Source organism: Marmota flaviventris, chromosome 12, assembly GCF_047511675.1.
Source record: "Marmota flaviventris isolate mMarFla1 chromosome 12, mMarFla1.hap1, whole genome shotgun sequence".
Lineage (NCBI taxonomy): Eukaryota > Metazoa > Chordata > Mammalia > Rodentia > Sciuridae > Marmota > Marmota flaviventris.
The window spans coordinates 92,172,333-92,194,979 of record NC_092509.1 but is presented as its reverse complement, the minus strand read 5'-3'; the positions used below and the strand labels follow the sequence as shown (position 1 = coordinate 92,194,979).

At 37.9% G+C, this 22,647-nt stretch overlaps 1 protein-coding gene across 1 annotated transcript; it reads right to left on the bottom strand.

The window, feature by feature from the left end:
* Nucleotides 1–16,392: 16,392 nt before the first annotated feature.
* On the bottom strand, nucleotides 16,393–22,253 carry Ptgs2 (prostaglandin-endoperoxide synthase 2). The gene is made up of 10 exons (XM_071619746.1): nucleotides 22,202–22,253; nucleotides 20,881–20,997; nucleotides 20,632–20,775; nucleotides 19,873–20,016; nucleotides 19,283–19,464; nucleotides 18,546–18,629; nucleotides 18,199–18,445; nucleotides 17,647–17,933; nucleotides 16,936–17,083; nucleotides 16,393–16,802 (listed from the first exon to the last, which is right to left on the bottom strand). The coding sequence occupies exons 1-10, from the start codon at nucleotides 22,251–22,253 to the stop codon at nucleotides 16,393–16,395; spliced, it is 1,815 nt and encodes a 604-aa protein (XP_071475847.1).
* Between the last annotated feature and the right edge of the window lie 394 nt (nucleotides 22,254–22,647).

Here is a 22,647-nt window from a genome sequence, read left to right as displayed (position 1 = left end):
CTACATGTGTGCACTACCATACCCAGCTCCTTGTATCATATTTAATCTAACTGTATTTCTCCTCTGTTTAGCTTTATGTATGTAGTACATTTTATGTCGTATTGAAAATCTCTACTTTCTTTATGATCTGCTTCTTTCCATACACACCTACTTGGGTCAGTGAAGTCAAGGAAGATGAAAAGATGGGGAGAGCCTCTGAGATATGGCAGGCAACATTTTAAGTCTAAGACATTTTATAACCTCCTCCACACCCCACTGATTGACAGAAGCCCTTTGATTATTTCCATACCTACCAATTGTCTTGTCTACCCAGGTCTGGCTGACCCACTTCCTGGTTTGATGGATTGCATGGGAGCCAACTAAACGCCCGCCAGGTTAGTCAGATTCATTCAGAGGAAGTTACTTAAGAACTCCTTATATTTATGTTCCTTTATAAACATTTTCACTCCCACCCTTTACCTAAACCATTCACACTCTCTCCACTCCCTAAGAAAACAATTATAATAAAAACAAACTTCTGTGTTGGCTCTCCATGGGTGGTCCTATGTTTGTGATCAGTGCCAACAAGTAATGGAGATTCTAAGACTGGGTTTTCTTTCTCCCCCTCTCATCACAAGCAGTGAAAATAGTAAGAATAATCCTGCTAGCCTCCAGTGCTCTTCAATACAGAAATTCATTTGTTTTTCTGAACCCACAGTCATTCATGTTCATTCAATATTTTGCAGATACCATTTGCTCTCTAACAGGATGCAGAAATCCTTGTAGTTTGCAAATATTGAATTAACTGCTTAAAGCTAAGGAAACATTCTGAGGAGTCCATTTGCTACCCAAATCATTTTAATTCTGCTGTTGTTTCCTAAATTAATGAAGATGCAGACTGACTTGCATAAGTAGCACACATTTTTAAAAGAGCAACACAGGTTGGGGTTGTGGCTCAGTGGTAGAGTGCTTGCCTAGCATGCATGAGGCACTGGGTTCGATCCTCAGCACCACATAAATGCAAAATAAAGATATTGTGTCCACCTAAAACTTAAAAATAAATTTAAAAAAATAAAAGAGCAACACATACTTTTTTTTAATAGTAATTTTTATCTTTCTACAAATTAGACTCATTAGTTATCTGGTATCCCCTCAGTATTGTATTTTTTTTTCTTGATAAAATATAGGCTTAAATTTCTTAACAGTTTCACAGATTCAGGAGAATTTACTTAAATTGGTGTTCTGGAGAATATAATCTCCAGTGGATCAGAATTCTCTTTTATATTGTATGAACAATATAGTGCAGACACATGGACACAGTTGTTTATTGGGTCACTTTTTTTAGACTACAAAGAGGACAGGTCTTCTCATAGTGTCTTTAGTAATTTAGAGGTATCAAATTCATATTTCATGAGATTTCTAGTCCCTGCGAATGCTAAGGAGATGACTAGTAGCTCAGGGCTCCTAGGTAGCTTCTACTTTCTCAAAGTAGACCAACTGATGGAGCAACTTGTGCGGTTCAGGGAGAGAAGACAGGAGTTTCTCAAAGCAAAAAGAGCTTGGCAGCTGCTGGGATAGTCCCCCAGTCCCTCCCTTTACTCACATACATAATAATCTACAATAACAGTCCCATCTTTATGACCTCATTTAACCTCTAGAGCTCCTCTGGTTTGGTCTGAGGCAACCTCACACTGTCTCCCAATTTCTTCAGCAGTTGGCGCTCAACAAACTCACCAGCACCATGAATCCTCAGCATGGAAGTAGGGGTCCTTGGAGAGTCAGGCCTGCCCAAAAAAGCTGGAGTGGGGGCTGCTCTTGGGTCCCATATGGGTTGCCAAATTTGTTGCCAAAAGGTTAGTCCTTGTCCCTGATGCCAATCCAATAATGAGGACACAGTTTTGAGAAAAAGGAAAAAATAAAGGGTTTACTGCTTTGCCAGCAAAGGAGAAACACAGGGGACTCCTGTCACAAAGGCTATGATTCTGGGCTGAAACTTTCTAATGAAAGTTTTATACCTAGAATTTTTTAAAAATAGAGAAGTGAGAATATTAATTTACTATATTAATTATCAAGCCATTTATGACAAAAGTTGACATAGTTCAAGGATGTGTTTTAGGTAGTTTTACAATTAAATAAATCTTTTGCTTTTAGATGTCTTGCTCTATAGTGCAATATAATAATAATAAAAAAAGTTTAAGATGCCAGATTGTCTAAAAAAGGGAATACTTAAAAAAATTTTGTTAAACTTGTTCATGTTATTATCATATTTTCTATTAAAATAATCTTTTTTTTAAAAGGCCATAATATTTTATTTAATTTAGGGCATTAGGATTCCCTAATCTGGCTCTGACTACTGGCAGAACACTCCTGTTCTTGAGCTTTTGGGTCACAAGAGCTTAGGCATCACAGTGATTCACATGGCTGTATTTAGAAAAGTGTGTTTTAACAATACATTAAAAGCATTTAAAGTGACATGACCTCTTTATGCATGTTCCAGTGGAGGGTTCTCATAAGGAAAATGATCTACAATAATAGTCCCATCTTTATGACCTTGTTTAACCTCTACTACTTCCTTGGATGCCCCATCTCCAAATATAGCCACACTAGTGGTTAGAGCTTCAGCATCTGGATGTTTAGAGGACATAAGGCTTAGTCTATAACACCAACATTGAAATTTATAAAGTAGAGACAGACCAAGACAGAATGGTAAAAACTCAGGATTAAAACAACAACAAAAAACCCTGAAGATTACTTTGATTAATCATTCCTCTCATTTTTTTTTTTAACCCAAACCTTTTAAATAACTTGGCAAAGTGAATTCATGGCAAAGTTGGTTGCTTGATTCTCAGCTGAAAGCTGTGACATTACTGTCCTCTCTACTTGAATAGTTCTAAATCCCAAGTTGCTGCTGATTCCTTTTCACTGCAAGAGAATTCACACTGCCCAGGTTCTGAAGTTGGAACATGTTTAAAGCCTTTGAGAATGAAGTTTTATGACAGTTTTTGTGCTGTGGTTGTTTATTTTTTTTAGGAATACAGCTTTGATTAGATTCTCAAAGTACTCTATGATGGGACAAGGTCTGCACACTAAGTAGGCACTCTGCATGCAACCAGAGGGACAGCCTTTCACACACACTGGTCCTGAGAAACTGGCTCCATTTTTGAGAAACCAGCTTCTAAGGGGGTCCAAAGGGAGGGGGTGTGACCCTTGTCCTTGGAAAAACCCACAGAGCACATACCACATAGGCACATACCCACCCTGCTGAGTTGTTTGTCTGTAAATAACAGGGCATTAGGATTCCCTAATCTGGCTCTGACTACTGGCAGAACACTCCTGTTCTTGAGCTGCAGAAGAGATCTGCAGCGCCAGATGTCCCTGACTCAGTTAGGTGAGGACCCATAGCAACCCCCTAGCAACCACCAATCAGCATGAGACTTGGAAAATACCTGAAATACCAGGTGACCCTCCCAGTAGTTTGATTGATAACACGTTAGGAAACCGTGTAGTTTAGCATGTACACTCAGAACAGCTTAAACCAATCAGTTCAAATGTATCCACCTCTTGTACTAACCAATCACCCTTACCCAACTTGTTCCCGCCAGTGAATGTGCTAATCAATGTTAAGAGTTGTTGTTTGATTTTCCTGCGATATGAAATGATTTGCTGTGTGATGTTGTGACGCATAGAGTATCCCCCAAAAAACCTATAAAATCTCGCTGAACAAAGGACCAGGGCTCACTCCCTGGGAACGCTGTGTTGGAAACAGTTGTGAGTCCAGGCTCGAGCTTGCAATAAAGACTCTGTTGTGATTGCATCGGATTTGGCTCCTGGCGGTCTATTGGGGTCCCATGAATCTAGCATTACATCCCCCCCTTTTTTTTTTTTTTTTGCTAGAAGTGGCATATTTACTCAAACACCAGTGAAGAGTTCCCATTACTGAGTTTAAGAACAAAAAAATGAATACCACCATTCTGTTATAAAGGCTTAGAGGAGGAGCTAGAGAGAGAGAAATTTACCAAGCACATGATTTTTCTGACTCTAAAAACTACTTTTTTTTTTTTTGTTTCACTACACTGTGATAACCTCTAAATTGACTTGCCTCCTACTTCTTGGATCTTAATATAGCTATTGGATATTGGGCCCGAAATAACCAATCCATTTTTCTGATTCTAAGCTGATATTATGTTGGGGAAGAGAGGAGGAAGTTTGGCTTTGCATTTACTTTGAAAGTAGATAAGTGGAGGCATTCATTTTCTATTTTAATCCCAAGCAGAAAATTACACACCCTTTAAAAAAAATCCTCCTCTAATCTGTGCATAATATAGACTAGAGTTGATCCCAACAGAGAAACAGAAGAGAGAATGCGTACCTTTGAGGAAGATAGTTCATCAACTGAATAGCTAGAATTTGCAGAGAACATTTTTAAAAAGGTGAAAAAAAATCTAGTGATAGCTTATGGGGGCTTAAAGACTAAAAGCAAGTACTTAAAACAAGATCTTAAGATAAGACAAATACCTGTAAGTAATAAGGGCCTTGAAGCAAAGAAGCCCCACTCTGTTGCTGAAAGCTTTATCTTTGTCCCCAATGCCAATCAATGTCGAGTACACGGCTTTGAGAAAAAGGGGAAAAAAAGGATTATTGCTTTGCTAGCAAAGGAGAAACACAGAACTCCTGTCCCAGAGGCTGTGATTCTGTCCTCAGCAGGAACAGGGGGCTTTTATAGAGGTGATTCAAATGTTAGTTGTAATTCACTTGTTAATTTTGGAGACAATCATTTCTGAAATCTTCTGGTATCATCCCCAAAGTCTGTATTGCTTTCTTCCTAAGGTGGGTGTGTACTCAAGGATAGATAAATCTGCCTAGGATGGGGAAGAAAGGTGATCCTATTTCTCCTGAAATTAGGGATGGGGAGAAATTAGGGAGGAGCAGGGAGAGTGGAGGAGCAGGGAGAGAGAAAGAGAAAGAAACATTTCCATTTAAAAAATAAGTTGTAGTGGCAGAGCATCAATGGCTATATTCCAAGCATAAAGTAGACCACTGTCACAACTCTGCCAGTCTACACAGGACACCCAAAGCAGATCCAAAAGGCACCATCACATTAGCATGTAATAGGATCCTCTTTTCTAGTTCCTTACCACTGCCTATGAAAGATGACCTCAAACTTAGTGGTTTAAAACAATACAAATAATATCATGGCTCTGTACTTGAGAAGCTCAAAATGGATCTCATGGAGCTAAAATGCAGGTGTCAGGCATACATTTCTTTCTGGAGGTTGTAGGGAGAATGAGTTTCCTTGCCTTTTCTAGTTCCTGAAGACTTTCCCCATTCCCTGGTTGCTGGCCTCTTCATTTTCAAAGCCAGCAATGGCTGGCCAAGTCCTTCTCACATTGCATCACTCTTAACTCCTCTGCCTTCAGCTTCCACGTGCAAAGACAAATGATTATACTCCCGTCACCGTAATCCAATACCATCTCTTTATTTAAAAGTTGGATGATTAGCTACCTTACTTCCATCTGCAACCCTTATAGCTTTGTTAGGTAAGTGATGATAGTTTCAGTGATTAGGATTTAGACAACATTGAGTAGGGGGCATTCTGTCTGCCACAACTACCAAGTTAAAAAGCGCTCTAGATAATGTTCCCTTTGCTTCTATGACAAGGTAGGCCTTCCTGAGTTGTACAGTCTATTGTCTTCAGTCTCTTATAATGACTAAACTGAGAAATAAAGAAGCATGTTAAATTACCATAGAGTGTGTAGATGTTAAGTAAATTTAAGGGTCAGGTTGGAGGGAAGAATCCTATGGACTTCTCTTAAATATCTCATAGCAAAAGTGGAGAACATGAAAGATCAATTCCTAGTTTTAAGACATTAAGTGTCTCAGAAAACGGATATTAAGGTCTCATGTTACTTTTGCTTTCTCAGATTTATTTTCTCAAAGTACTATGATTATAAATATTATTAATTATATGATTGGACAAATTAAGGAATAGAAATAATCGTTTGCCTTGAGTTATGTTTGAAATTAAAAAAAAAAAAAATAGTTACCTTAAATTTAATGACTGACCTGAGCTAAGAATACAGAAGGCATCCCGTTCCCTTTTTGCTTTTTAAAGGTGAAGAATATGGGGATTTTGTCAACTGCACTGTTAGAAAGTGACAGAATCAGACTCAGAGCAGATTTGCCTGGCTCCACAAAGTCCGTGCTATGGCTGCCATCGTCTGGCAAGTTCACTGCCATGCCATTGTCACCAGGAGTGTGACTGTTCGATTTGTAAGATTTGAATTAGGCTAGGAAGCCAATATTGACTGTTTTATAATTATTAGGATATCTCTACTTCAAGCAATACTGTAAATTATGAAACATAAAGCACAAGCCCTGCTCTGAATTAATCTATTTATATAAATTATAATAGAAATCACCTTTTAAAATGAATAAAGAGAATTAAAATGAGAAAAGGAGCAACCCTATCTATATCTGCTGTTAAATGTTCCCAAATTAGAGATTTAATAGTTACACCATTTCTAATTTTCAAAGGCTTTTTCTTTAAAGCAGTCTTTTTCTAACTTAAAGATCATTTCAAATACTCCAATATTTAGAACATTGCTTAGTGGTGATAAGACAAGTCTGCATAAAATATATCATGATAGTGTTATAAAAAATTTGCATTTTAAAGGGTAGGTTTCAGGGTGTGGATTTTAGGAACATTCTTGTTCTATGCATCATCTCCACCTTTTTTCTATTTAAGGAGCAAGATTGTTTACCTGTTGGTATTTTTTTCTTGCTTCTTTCAGAGTACTGTGTAAAGACTTCTTTCAGACACTCCTTCAAAAGCCTGCAAAGTGTACCCCACCCTGTTTTGTGAATGCTGTCATCGTGAACAGATTTTGGGTATAGCCAGGGAAAAGTCACGCTATCATGCAACCACATCACCCGCTAGGAACAATAGGGGACATGAAAGGGCAAGTGAGTGCCATCCAAGAGTCCACAGGCACGAAGACCCAGAGGCAGGGGAAGCTGAGGCAGCAGGGCCCGGGCTCTTAGGTTTCTGTGGTGGGTGAACTTCGTAGAAGTTGATTAGGATGTAAACTGAACATCACTGGTTCCTGTGTCTTTAATTTTATTAAATAATGGTCTCTTCATTGAAGTTTTCTCCATAGGCAATGGAAAGTTCAGCTCATAGGCAATTTGGCCATGTATTTTTTTCTGAGCAGATTTATATGGAATGTTAAAATAAATTCTACTTAATTTAAGGCACTAACAATTATTATAATGAGAACAATCTGATCATTTTTGAGTATCTATTGTGTTTAATGAAGGCTCCCCAAAGTGATGCTTGTGTCTATTTTTAAAAAACAGAATGATTTATCAAACTTTTTATTGTTTATAGAAAACAGCTCACCTCTCCTTTCTTATCAGACTCTGGCTGAGTTCTGCAAAAGTCTGCATTGTTATTATTAAGAACTATATTGAATTCAGGGTGGTGTTATAGGACAATTGTGATTTGTAAGTTTTTTAAAATTAAAAATGCCAGCTTTTGTTGAAAAAATTAGGGGGAAAGCCTATGTTTGCAAACCCTAAGTCCCTATAGTTTATAATATTAATTTGTTAAAATATAATTATTGGACTCCTGGTTTCCAGTTCCACATGCAAAGGGTTGGAAGTCCCTACTATGATGTAACAAGTAAGAAATTGAACCAGGGCAGTGATCTGGACGCCCAGACTGGGGTGACCATCCAGACTTTGGTAGCAAGGTTCCTATTTTGCAGTCATAAATTCCTCCTTATAGGAATCTTATGCCCATAAGGCCTTCTGCTGATTAGGTGAGACCATGTTATGGCAAGTAATATACTTTACTCAAAGTTTACTAAGTTAAACGTTAGCTATATCTAAAAAATACCTTCATAGAAACATCTGCACCAATGTTTGAACAAACAAATGGGCACCATATCCTAATCAAGTTGACATAAAATTAACCATCATTGTTGGTCTTTTAAATTTTAACGATTCTAGTAGGTGTGTAGTATAAATTCACTATCATTTTATTTTGATTCTAGTAAGTGTGTAGTATTATTTCACTATCATTTTATTTTGTATTTGTCTGGTGATGAGTGACACTGTCCACATTTGTATTTACTTATTGGACATTCATGATTTTGCTTTGTAAAGTTCCTACTTAGGTTTTTTTGTTTGTTTGTTTGCTATTGGATTGAAGGGCTATTTATATATTCCATATTCAAGTGGTTTGTCAGGTATGTGTAGCATAACTATTTTCTATGAGTCTGTGACTTGTCTATTCATTTTGCTATTTAGTCTTTTCTTAAAGTATTCTTTTTTTTTAAAGAGAGAGAGAGATTTTTTTTTAAGAGAGAGGGGGGGAGAGAGAGAGAGAGAGAGAGAGAGAGAGAGAGAGAGATTTTTAACATTTATTTCTTAGTTTTCGGCGGACACAACATCTTTGTTTGTATGTGGTGCTGAGGATTGAACCCGGGCCGCACGCATGCCAGGTGAGTGAGCTACCACTTGAGCCACATCCCCAGCCCCAAGTATTCTTTTTTTTTTTTTTTTTAATTTCTTTTGTAGTTATCGATGGACAGAATGCCTTTATTTTGTCAATTTTTCTGTGATGCTGAGGGTTGAATATAGTGCCTCACACATGCTAGGCAAGTGCTTTGCTACTGAGCCCCTAATTAGTCTTTTGATGAGTAATTTTGTTAATTTTTCAAAGTTAATTATATTTGCATATTTTTTCATTACCTCAGTAAAATACCTGACACAAGCTAATGTTATAAAGGAAAGAGGTTTTATGAGCTAAGGGTATAGCTCAGTTGGTAGAGTGCTTGCCTCACATGCACAAAGCCCTGGGTTCAATCCCCAGCACCACCCCCGTCCCCAAAAAAATTTCAATCAAAAGGAAAGAGGTTTATTTACCTCAAAGTTTTGGAGGCTCGAAGTCCAAACAGCATGGTGAAAGCTATAGTGAGGGCCTCATTGGAAGATGGTGAGAAGCTTGAGAGAAAGTGAATAAAGCCTACAACCCTCTCCAAGGACTACCAAAGGGCCCCATTAGAAATATTCTAATCCTTTCTGAGGGCAGCATCCTCAGTGACCTCAGGACCTCTCTTTAGTCATCCCCAAGGTCCACACCATTTTCCAGTACTGCCACCGGGAAGCAAGCCTTCAGCCCATGAACCTTTGGGGGACACTCAAACCATATCCAAAGCATAGCACCCACTTAATTACTGCTTTCTTTTATTGCCAACACTTTCCAAGTCCTATCTAAAATTCTTTGCCAACTCCAGATTAATGAAGATATTCTTTCAATTTTTTTCTAGAAGCTTTAAAGTTTGAGTCTCTCTCTCTCTCTCTCTCTCTCTCTCTCTCTCTCTCGTAGATCTGATCATAGACTATCTTGCATTAATTTGTATGTGTGTTGAGTTAAAGAAAGCATACTGCACAAACCCCCGTTCTCCCTCAAAGAGGACCTTGCATCTCTTTCTCTCTCTCTCTTTTTTTTACAGTTTTATTTTGAAATAACTAATTCACAGGAAGTTGCAAAAAAAAAAAAAAAATATGTAGAGAGGAACCGTGCAGATTTCAGAGCACCTCCCCTAATGTTGACATCTTACGTATAGTACCGTATCATGTATCAAAACCAGGAAACTGACTTTGGTACCATCCATAAAGCTTACTCAGGTCTTAATATTTATACACACGTTGTGAGTGTGTGGTCCTCAGTCACTAGGTCATACATGCAGCTGTGTGTAGTTACCACCTCTAGCATGATACAGAACTGTTCTACAGCACAAGGCGCCATCATGCTACTCCTTTGTAGATACTTATCCCCCATCCCTAATCTGGCAACACTAATATTTTTTCTACCCATATAATCTGATTTCAAAAACATTGTATAGTGGACTCTCACAGTATATAATTTTTCTTGGGTGGGGGGCAGTGATTGATCCCAAGGGTGCTTAACCATGGAGACACATCCCCAGCCCTTTTTATTTTTTTGTTTGAGATAGCGTCTCTCTAAGTGGCTGAGGCTGGCTTTGAACTCGTGATCCTCATGCCTTAGCCTTCCAAGTCACTGGGATTACATGCTTGCACTACTACGACTATGTAATTTTTTAAAACTTCTTTTTGCTTAGTACCTTTTTCTTTCCCCCCCCCCTCCTTTCTCTCTGGCTCTTTCTTTCTTTCTTCTCTCTCCCTCCCTCTCCTATTTGGTTGTTTCCCAATTTGGGTACTCATGGACATACATGTACCAGTTTTTGCATGAATATAAGTTTTTACTTTTCAAGGGTGAATGCCCAAGAGTATAATTCTAAGATAATTGGCCCAAAAATTCAAACATGATTGTATGGTGTGGTGAGCAATATAAGATACCCATGCCTTTATCTCTCAACATGAAAACCCTTTCATGGCAGGGAGATTTTCCTGGATTATCTGCCTGAGCCCAGGATAATCAGAAGGGTCCTAATGAGAGTGAGGCAAGAGATATTAGAAGATGCTGCCCTGTTGGCTTAGAACATGGAGAAAGGGACTGTGATCCAGGGAATGAACGAAACCTCTAGAAGCTGGAAAAGACAAGAAGCTCCTCTAGAGCTTTTAGAGGAAAGGGCCCTCCTGTGTCAGCCCTGCTGATAACCTGGCTTTAGCTCATATGACCTTCTTCTTACTTCTGACATTCAGGACTCCAGATAATACATCTGAGTTCTTTTAGCCAGAAAATGTGAGATACTTTGTTAATAGCAATAGGAGAATAGCAAAACATTTATGGCAATACAATTTTAGTTGTAAAAGAAACTGCCAAATTTTCCCAGAGTAGCTATCTCTGCTTTCTAAGATCTTACTCTTTCTTCAAGAGTCACCACATATTCTATTGCTTTCTTGAAGCCATTCTTATCCATCAATTATGTTATTTCCGAATGTCTTTTAAATGTCAGGCACAGACATCTAAGACTCTATCCAGATAATACATCTGAGTTATTTTAGCCAGATAAAAGTGAATAACACAGGTAAGGTCCTTGCTTTCACGAACATAAAACTCCAGGGAGGAGGTAGAGAAAGTAATTACAAACAAGGAGTATCAGATAGAAATAAATGGTATGAAGAGGAGGCGGCCTTCATAGTTGCTTTAGTTTGGGTGATTGAATAGGAACTTTGACCTGAGATTTCAATACTGAGAATAACACAGCGAGGTAAAAATAGGCAGGAAAACCAGTTTCTAGGTAGAGGCCACATCTTGAGAATGAGTGATAGTGAGCAAATCACAAGAAAGGCAATGTGACAAGAGTAAGGAACAAGGTGGTCCTGGGGCGTGGAGATGCTGTCTCTTCACCAACACTTGTGTTGAAATTTACTTGCCAATATAATGGTAGTGAGAGACAGTGGGGCCTTTTAAGAGGTTTTTGGATCATGGGCCTCAAACTTTGTGAGGGGATTAATGCAGACCTCCTCCAAGAGTGAGTCTGGTATTGGGACACCCCCTCTCTTTGCACAAGCCCACTTGCCCTTCTGCTTTCCATCATGGGTTGGTGCAGTGTGAGGCCCTGACCAGGAGCCAGACAAATGTCAGTGACATGGTTTTGGACTTCTCAGCCTCCAGAGCCAACAGCCATATGACCCAGTCTCAGAAAATCTGTTATAGCAACAGAAATAAACTAAGGCAGGTAGGGGATCAAAGTAGATGGGATCAGATATGTAGACAGGAGATAGACAGGTTCTCCTATGGTAGGACAAGAAGTTTAGCCTTTGTGTAGTAGGAAACCACTGGAAGATTTTAAACATAGATAAGCCATGATCTGATTTCTGTTTATTTATTTATTTATTTTTTAGTTTTCGGCGGACACAACATCTTTGTTTGTATGTGGTGCTGAGGATCGAACCCTGGCCGCACGCATGCCAGGCAAGCATGCTACCGCTTGAACCACATCCCCAGCCCCTCATTTCTGTTTAAAAATGATTACTCTTCGGTGGTGCAAGCTTATAATCCCAATGACACTGGAAGCTGAGGCAGGAGGATTGCATGTTTGAGGACAGCCTCAGCAACTTAGTGAGATGCTGTGTCAAAATAAAAAATAATAAGGGCCAGGATGTAGCTCAGTGGTAGAGTGCCTCTGGATTCTATCCCCAGTACCATGAAAAACAAGAACAGAAACCAAAACACCCCAGAAGAATAATCCCACTGCTAAAAGGAATAATTTGAACAGAGAATAGAAGAGGGAGAACTGATTAAGAGACTATGAACTAACTAGGTTGATAGCATGGAACTGAAGAAAAAGGTGATAAATTTAGGATTTGTTTGTAGATTGTAGTCAACAGGATTGTTACTGCTGCTGGATTGGCCATGGGAGTGAAGAAAGTTTTTTGCTTAAAAACTAGGAGATGGTAGTGTCTTCAATTTTGCATAATTATTATTTTAGGGCATATGGTCTGGGAAGGCAGAGAAGTAAAATAAGCTATTAAATTTATGAATTCAAGTGGAGAGGCTGTCAATGAACAGTTAGATGTTGATCCTGGAGTCTTGAATATGGAATTGATTATTGTTTCAAATTATGAGGTTGGATGTGATTAATCTGGAAGAATGCAGAGTAGAAAGGGAGCCAGGCACTTCAATTTGTAGTAGAGTTTGAGCATAAAACAAAACCAACCAAACAAAAACATGGCTGAGCAGCAATACTCTTTGAAGGTGGAGAAAGACCAGGAGAGCATCATACCATGAAGCCAAGAAAAAAAAAAATCCATAAAGAAGTAGATATTTGGAGCTGGACGTGGTGGCAAAAACCTGTAATCCCAGCAGCTCTGGCGGCAGGGCAGGAAGATCACAAGTTCAAAGCCAGCCTCAGCAACTTAGTGAGGCCCTAAGCAACTCAATAACAACCTGTCTCAAAATAAAATATAAGAAGCTATGGGGGAAGGGAGGAGGCATGGGGGTAGGTAAGATGGTGAGATGAGATGGTCATCATTACCCTAAGTACATGTATGAAGACACGAGTGTACTTAGGGTACATGTCTACTTTGTGAACAACCAGAGACATGAAAAATTGTGCTCTGTGTGTACTATGAATTGAAATGAATTCTGCTGTTTTGTATAACAAATTGGAATAAATAAATTTTTAAAAAAGAAAAAAACCACTGGGGATATGGTTCAGTGGTTAAGTACCCCTGGGTTCGATCCCTGGGACCAAAAAAAAAAAAAAGGTTGATGGATCCGAAGGTCTCAGTGAAATTGGTGACTTAGATGTCAGAGTGTGAGTGCAATAGTATGTGAGCTGAAAGAGTTGGTAGTAAAGCTGCATACTTGAAATGAAGACTTTGAGGGTAGTGTGTAATGATGATGGGATCAAGGTATATGTGATTGTGGGAAATATGGTAGAAATAAGGTAGAATGGAGGAGGCCGGGGAAGAAGGGCCAGGAAAGATATTAACCATGTGGTCCATCTAGACATTGAAACCACCAAGACTTTAAAAGTAGGAGTGCAAAGGAAGCCACGGTGTAAGGTATGGATGTTTGGCCATCTTGAGCAATGTCTTCCTTCCTGAACTTCCTTTTTATTTTGTTATCTCCTTAGTAACATTTGTCTTATTCTTTGCCTTTTGTGGCTTCTGTTTTCTTCTAGAGGAAATGAAAACAAGCTTGTTGCTTTCTCCAACAGCACAAAGCCCATTTCAACACAGGTTTTCAATTAATAAACAATAAATGATGACTCTAGGAGCCTCTACATGACTGAGGGCAGAACCATTTCATTGAGGGCCAGCCTATTTTCCAATAAATAAAACACAAGACCGTAAGGATCAGGCTTCAGAGAAATCATGTGCCACACAAAGATAATGCAACAGTCAACATTTATTTTCAAAAGAGATTTTCTATTTTTTAAATAGTACAAAAATAAACTGTCGTTTGTCTCAAGACATGTTTTACATAAGTTAATTTACATTTGTCTAAGGCACTGAAACATTCACAACCTTAATTTTCAGGTATAGTCAGCAGGTTGTTTGTAACAATCAAGTTGGTTTGTCCCTCCCCCCCAAAAAAAACCCACAAAAAAACCCCAGAAGTTAGCAGTTTATAAGCTTTTCGAAGATGACTATTTATCTTCAAAATGTTAAGCATAAAAAAATCCCAAAGAAAAATTTCCTGAGTTATTCCTTTAATAACATTTCTTTCTTTCCTGAGACATTTTTTTTTCAGTTATTTACAAATATTGATGCTGTCTGTAATTGGTGCTTGATTTTAAAATACTAAAACTATTGTTCTTTGCACAGAACATTTTCAATAAATAATTGATTGAATGAAGCAGCCACAGGTCCAAATATATAAAAGACCCATCTCTATGGCATATCCCAGTCAGGCAATGTTGTCCGTGCTCTGGTGCATATGGAAATCAAAAGTCGAAATTCTAATCTTAAATATTTTAACATCTCAGAATTAGGTTCCTGAAAATTTATTCACAAATCTTACTTAATCCCAATCATTTACATATTTCAGAGAGGTAATCACAAAATATATTGATTCTGACATAAAAAAATCTATAACAATAACATCCTAATTAAACATAAATAATAATCCTCAATAAATATACAGTACCATAAAATGTCAGCTGATAATGAGATGTGGAAAACTATTGTCATCATTATTATTCTTACTATTAATGCTCAACTACTTACTAGTTTTTTGGACATTCATTAGTACGGAAAAGTAACTTGTCTTCCTGTGGAGAATGCCTTACAATTCTGAGGTTCTAGCCTCTTTTTAGGTTCTTGATTATAGATGGTTAAAGTTAAATAAAATTTTCTGCTGTTCACTTAAGTAAATATATTTTTAAAAACAAGGCTATTTTCTTTTATTCCTACTAAGAGGAGCTAAGTAGTAGTCCTGAGCTGAGGTTTTCCTGAAATGTGCAAAAGTTCAAGACAATATTAGAGTTCAAAGATAGAAGAGCTCTGATCTTAAAACGAGGAAAACAAAAATAGAAGAAAAACTGATTTTAACAAAGTAGCTACCAGGAAAAAAAAAAATCTAAGGAGCAGCAATGCAGGGCTGGTTTTGATTCAAATGTCCAAGGCTTACTGAGATTTGTGTGAAACGTTTTGTGAAACGTTTTGAAGAGGATTTTGATGGGGCTAATACATTTTGTACTGTGATAGCAACTGCTAAATCACACTGTACAAAAGAAAATCTAAGAAAATAGATCATTGTTCAAGTCTAGCTTGGAACTTCATTTAACTCAAAGCAAAATCTGTTGAGTACCATCCTGCAGTATAAGGATAGAATAAATTCTGCTTCAAAAATTTAAATCCAAATTAGAATTTGAATTTACTTTACCTTTTTATTGGTTAAATTTAATCAATTTATTTGTTGTGGTACTGGTGATTGAACCCAGATTACTCAACCACTGAGTGACACCCCCAGCCCTTTTTATCTTTTGTGACACAAGTCTCACTAAATTGCTGTTTCACCTAGATCCTTCTGCCTCACCCTCCCAAGTCCTAAATTCAGCATGGTATTGTTCATAAAAACAAATTCTAAAATCTTTTAAGATGGAACTGGACTCTAAAAGAATCAAGGGTCTATGGAAACCAACTTAATAAATAGTATTTTGATTTAAAATGAAGTTGTAACAGTCACATTATAAATAAATTTGCACTCACTAGTGAAAACCCCCAAATTTGATATTGATTTAAAAGGAGGTTGTAACAGTCATGTTGGATTTTTTTCTCCTAGTGAAAAAGCAAAAATCTCTAATATTTTAACCAGTAATTATAATTTCTACTGGTTTTGGAGATTTAAATCTGATTGCTTCTTTTATTGATATGAGTAAAGAGTTTGACAACTTTAGCAAATGAGCTGTTAAAATTGATTCTACCCATGGATTTAGATTCAAATTATTATTTCAAGGCTGCTTTAAAAAGACATGAAATTACTGGTAGTTTCTGCTTTAGACATTCATTTAAATATCTTGTACCCTTGTTTGATGACAGATTAATACCCAAAAGTCCTTTAAAATTCCAACCCTAGTTGCTCTATTGCAGCATAAAAGGCAGATTAAAAATAATGGCAGTGTAGAAACTGCAGCATTTCCATCTTGTAAGTATTTGAATGTTCAAATACCTTGGCATTTGTTCTTATTAAAACATACTATACACTGAAATTCAAGTAAAAACATGTCAAGTCACTTCCCATTGTTTTCTAAAGAAAAGAATGAACTGTTTTTCCCCCTTAAGTGGAAGAAAATGATCTTTAAAAGTAGTGACAATAATTTCCACAAGTGTGACCCCTTCCTCTCTAATAAGAGTACTGCCGCCTTCTGTTACAGAAGATGGAAAGTAACATAAGGCGTTTAATATAAATATTAAATAATTAAGTTAAAAGGTGTGGTCCATAAATAAATAAATATGATCAATAGACTTCTACAGTTCTGTTGCACGTCCTTTCAGTAGTACTGTGGGATTGATGTCTTCTAGTCTGGAGTGAGAAGCACTTGCATTGATGGTGACTGTCTTGGTGAGCAGTGGATCCTGAACACTGAATGAGACGAAGGGACAGCCCTTCACGTTACGGCAGATGAGGGACTGAATTGAGGCAGTGTTAATGATCTTAAAGCCCACTTCTCCTCCAAAAGTGCTTGGCTTCCAATAGTGAGGAGAACATATAGGATTACCTAAAAGTCCTTTCAAGGAGAATGGTGCTCCAATTTCCACCATGGTCTCACCAAAGATGGCATCAGGACGAGGCTTTTCCACCAGGAGGGCAGGATAGAACTCCATGGCATCAATGTCACCATAGAGGGCTTCCAACTCTGCAGCCATTTCCTTTTCTCCTGGGAAGGTGAAGACAGAAATATATCCAATGTAAAACTTTAACAAAAGAATTTCATCCCCTCAGTTTGCTTTCAACTCCCCTGTTGTTTCCATAGACCCTTGATTCTTTTAAGAGTCTAGAAAATTGTATACCTGTAAGTTCTTCAAATGATTTGTAAGGCTTCAGGTTGAAGCGTTTGCGGTACTCGTTGAAAGACTGGTATTTCATATTTCTGCTGTGGTCAATTGAGGCCTTGGCCACTGTTTGTACTGCAGATGGCACATTCCTGCCACCAGAAACCTGTGCAAAATGAATTAAATTGTCAAAACATTTTTAGGCATATTTACTCCTTTTGCTTTAGGTTCAGAGTAGATAAGAGAAGTAAACTATTTTTATCTCTTGGAAAGATTCTTACATATACTTTGTTGTTTGTTCTTTTATGGTGCTGAGGATTGAACCCAGGGCCTTGTGCATGGGAGGCAAGCACTGAGCAATGTCCCCAGCCTGCTTATATACATTGTAACAGCAGCTGTGCTCAAGATTCAAATTGACAGTGGTCTAGAACTAATTTGCCTTTTAAAGTTATACAAATGAAGCTGATATTCAAGTCTTCAATGTATTTTTCTATAATCTGTAAGATTTATATAAAGGTTTAAAAATATTAAGGTATGGGTATGTATTATTATTTTCTTGACAATGTGCACTAAAGCTTTAGATATCAAAGAAAATTTAGGCTTCTTATTTTAAGAGAATAATTTTCGTAGTAAAATAATTGATTTTTCCTTTACTAACTTCAACAAAACTAATTTCAGTGTCAGAAATTCTAAAGTCACTGGCCAGTCTTTTGTTTCAGTAATGCTTACCCTGCCAGCAATTTGTCTGGTGAATGACTCAACGAACTGGGTAAGTCCATGTTCCAGTAATATGGAGTTGTTGTAGAGAAACTGTTGATAGTTGTACTCCTGGTCATGAATTTGAAAGGTGTCAGGCAGAAGGGGATGCCAGTGATAAAGTGTGTTAAACTCAGAAGCAATACGGTTTTGGTACTGGAATTGTTGGTTGAAAAGCAGCTCTGGGTCAAACTTGAGTTTGAAGTGATACCCGCTCAAGTGCTGGACGTAGTCTTCAATCACAATTTTAATGGTCTCCCCTATTTGCACAAGACATAGAATTAAAAATCTTAATGCTTTCTGATAACAAGCTTTCAAACAACTAACATGCAATTGTTAATTTGCTATTCTTTATTTCTTTTTAAAATTAATATCAAATCAAAGGTAGTTATATTAACGATCATGCTTATAGACCAAATTAATGGTGTATGTTTTTTTCATTTACAACATTCCTTTGGAGTTACTACTGCCCCCACAGCAAAGGTACCAATGAACTATTTACTTTGGGGATGAGGGTTTTCTCACCTATTAATATTAGTCTGCTCGTCTGGAACAACCGCTCATCATCCCACTCTGGATGTTCCTGTTTAAGCACATCGCACACTCTGTTATGTTCCCGTAGCCAGATTGTGGCATACATCATCAGACCAGGCACAAGACCAAAGACCTCCTGCCCCACAGCAAACCGAAGGTGTTCAGGGATGTGAGGGGGGTAGATCATCTCCACCTGAGTGTCTTTGACTGTGGGAGGATACACCTCTCCACCAATCACCTGCAAACAGGAATAAACGTTTAATGAACGTTAATGAACGTTTTTTATCACTAGTGTAAGTAAAGAGTCATAACTGATTTTTAGTAGTCAAAGGGCATACCTGATATTTCAGTTTTCCATCCTTGAAGAGGCGCAGCTTATGTTGTCTATCCAGAGTTTCACCATAAACATGACTTAGGTCCACCTAGAAAATTATGGAATATTTTCAACTTGCTGCTGTTGAACAATCTTATGATTTTTATATAATTTACAATCTTATGATTTTTATATAATTTATCATTAAATAATTTGATCATTTAATTCTCTTTAAAATTTCAATACAGCAAATTTTTTATAACCACAAAATATTAAAATTTGTTTACCCACTGAATCTACAAGCCCCTATGTCTTGTGTTTAAAGGTGTTAGTACCCATACTGAGCTTAAGAATTTTATATACTTCACTATAATCATATGATATTTCTAAAGATAACATTAAAAAGTGAGGGCTGGGGCTGTAACTCAGTGTAGAGTGCCTGCCCAGTAGTATGCATAAGATCCTCGGTCCATCCCTAGCCCTTCAGGGAAAAAAATTGAATAAAAAAAACCCAAAACCCTAGAAAAGTGAATTGATACAAAATTCTTGTTTCACATTACATTTTTCAGTGCTAAAGTTTAAAAATATATAACAAAAAACTTCAAATAAAAGAATCTTTGTGTGTGTCTGTGTAAATACTTTTACTAAACCAGTAAATTAAAATGGAGAACTCTACTAAGGTTTTTATAGACATTTTATAAAATGAGGGTGAATTATTTGGTATGGTACAAATGCTACAGTTCTGATTTAACTCAGTCTTACCCCGTGGCCCAGTCCTGTGGTGAAAGCTGGCCCTCGATTCCTATCTGACTTAAAAAATTGATGGGTGAAATGCTGAGCAAAGAATGCAAACATCATATTGGTGCCTTGGGGGTCAGGAATGAACTTTCTTCTTAGAAGAACTTTTTCAAACACCTCTTTAGAATCAGGAAGCTCCTTCTTCCCTGAAAAATGAATAAAGCTAAGATAAAAATCCATCTACATATTAAAGGGAACAGACATGACTATCACTTTGAGGACATTCACTTACAGGGTACATACAATTGTCAAGAGGACCATAATATCGATGAAAATTCTAAGATATTTGAGAAAAACTTATTTCTATTTAAACTAGCATTAATTTGGTTTTAATAACATTTTAAAATTATTAGGACATTATATACCAAAATAGTCATTTAATTTTATGGAAGTTTACAGATTCATATTTTTTGGAAAAAAAAGTTCTATGGTTATCCACATAAAAGGAAAAAAAATTATACTGTTGTTAATGAAGTTTAGGTTTGAACTTTATATAGGTAGTAATCCAATCTCTACTACAATTAATGCATCCATAATCATTTATTCTCACCCACCTTTCACACCCATGGGCGTTGGGCAGTCATCTGCCACAGGAGGAAGGGCTCTGGTATAGTAGGAGAGGTTAGAGAAGGCTTCCCAGTTTTTGTAGCCATAGTGCACATTGTAAGTTGGTGGACTGTCAATTAAATGTGATCTGGCTGAAAGTTAAAGAAAAATATTTTATTGGTCTCCATATGCACAACAAATCAATGTTCATTTTTATTTCGAAATGTGGAAGGTAGTACAGAAATTAAATTCAATTCCAAAGATACTCTAAAAATCACTGCATTTCAGTGTAACTACCAGTGAAAATGCATCTTTACTAAAATATACATGCTTTACAAGAGTACTATGCTCTAGCAATTTTTTCTCCAGTAGTTTCAATTCTCTGCTCAAGAGACCTATAATAAGAATAGTTGTGCATGGCACTACTTCAGAAGTATAGAATTTCTTTCTGAACCAAATCCAAATTAACCGCTATGTGAATGTTTAGGATACCTCTATGTCCTATATAAATAAACTATACAAACTGGCTGAAACAGTTAGAGGGATGGAGGCTTCTGAGTAGAATTGACTACAGGACAGAACTGTATCAACTAGATGGGACCAAATGTCAATTATTTCTGATCTTTAAGCAGACAAACTAAAAAGTTACATTTAAAGTCATTTTGACAGGTTGGAAATGGTTTTTGGATTGGGTTTAGTAATCTTCATTATTATAAAGTATGTCTCTTTGAGGAAGCTGAAAACCTTAGAAAGAGATTTGTACTTACAAGTCAGCACATATCTCATGATTGAATTTCGCAGGAAGGGAATATTATTGACAATGTTCCAGACCCCCTTGAAGTGGGTAAGTATGTAGTGGACTGTGTTTGGAGTGGGCTTCAGAAGTCGTTTTATTCTGGTCAAAAGTTCAGCTTTAAGAGAGCAAAGAGAGAGAAATGAGACTCATCATAAGACAAAAATCTATGATACCTGTATGTAATCCCAACCCACATAAAGAAACTCAAGGGGAAACTTACGTGTTGAACAATTTTCACCATAGAATCCTGTTCTGGTACAGTCACACTTATACTGGTCAAATCCTGTGCTCATACATACACCTTGGTTTTGACATGGGTTGGAACAGCAAGGATTTGCTACAATATAAAAGTAAGGACAGCACATCAATCATTCTTCAGTGTCTTAACCTTGACTTAAATGTTTCATATTTTAACTATGGGGCATCTTTACAATAATAAATATAAGAAATATATTTATCTTATCAAGAAATAAGTAGTCATGGAATACAATTTTTAAACCCTTCTCACTGAATGGTTATGCTAGAAATACTAATTTATCATTCTAAATAAGAGTAACAGATTGCTCAACTTGATAACTCACATTTCTGAGGTTTCTTTATAATAACTTTTTAGACTTTCAAATTAGTGTTTCTAAAAAGCTAAAGCAGCACTTTCAAATGGATTGGATCTAGTACTTTAATTACTATTAGTAGTGGTAGTCCCATGGATTGAACCCAGGGGTGCTTACCACTGAGCCACATCCCCAGTCTGTTTTTATTTTTTGAGACAGGGTCTCACTAAGTTGCTTTAGTCCTTGCTAAATTGCTGAGGCTGGCTTTGAACTTGCCTCATTTTTTGCCTTTTTTGCCTCATCCTCTCGAACCTCTAGCATTAGAGGCTTGCTCCTGGCTAGATTAATTGAAATTTAGCAAACTTTTCAAAGTCAAAACAGCTTTTACTTTTTAAATGTTTTGTTTTAAAAACATAAATTATGTTTATGTTTCCCTGGGGCGGGAAAGCACTGAACAGAGTATTAATTAAAACAATGGTTGCTGGCCTGCCTGGCGCAGTGGTGCACGCCTTAATCCCAGCAGCTCCGGAGGCTGAGGCGGGAGGATTTCAAGTTCCAAACCAGCTTCAGCAATTTAGCGAGGCCCTAAGCAATTTAGCGGGAAAAAAAAAAGCATCCTGTGGTTCAGTGGTTAAGCCGCCCTTGGGCTTCAATCCTCAGTCAAAAACAGAAAGAAAGAAAACACAAAAACACAATGCCTGCTGTTTGGTAACAAGAGGTGGCACACACACACGTTTCACAGGTATCTTAAGATGACAACCTGCACATTAGGTTCTCTATTCCTATCTAGTGGGTGAGAGTGAATCTTAGACCGGTTCAGGAGCTGGTGCATGAGACCAGATTGGGTGACAAAACGGGGATAGCCTCCCAGTTCTTTTGGACTCAGGTTCAAATTCACCCAGCCCGTCTCTTCAGGAGTCGGCCTGCCGAGATGGACCGAGGTCTGAGCGGAAACTCAGCCTGGGTGCGGGCAGGCCACGCGGTACTCACCTGCGTGGCTGATGGCCAAGGCGGCGCTGAGCAGCAGAGCGGCCCGGAGCATCGTGGCCGAGGGCGGGGCGGTGCGCGGCGGGCGGAGCTTGGCTGTCGGGTCGGCTGTCGTCGGGAGGTGGCCCTGCGGGAGGCGCCGCTGCGGAGTTCCCGGGAGTGCTGACGCTCACTGCTCAAGTCGTTTGACAACTGGACGCTGGCGGAGAGACCCTCCCTTTTATGCCTGCAAACCAAGCCCACGTGACGTCATACGGACTTTTTCCATCGCCTGGTCTTACTCTCCACCGCCGTTTTCCCCTCTGCACTTAAAAAAGTTGCGTAAACCCGGGTGGGTCAGGAGTTTTACTCACGCAAAAAAAAAAAAAAAAAATCGGAAACCCGCGAAGCTGCCCTCCGCCGCCCCAAGGTGGGTGCGAAGCGAACTGTCCCCCCTCGTCTCCTATTCT

Bases quoted from the DNA above. Each gene is read 5' to 3' on its own strand.
- Ptgs2 (XM_071619746.1), bottom strand. From the start codon at position 22,253: ATGCTCCGGGCCGCTCTGCTGCTCAGCGCCGCCTTGGCCATCAGCCAC. The intron at 20,998-22,201 runs GTGAGTACCGCG...TTTATATTGTAG, and splicing joins CTTGGCCATCAGCCACGCAG to CAAATCCTTGCTGTTCCAAC. The intron at 20,776-20,880 runs GTAAGTTTCCCC...GCTCTCTTAAAG, and splicing joins TGGTGAAAATTGTTCAACAC to CTGAACTTTTGACCAGAATA.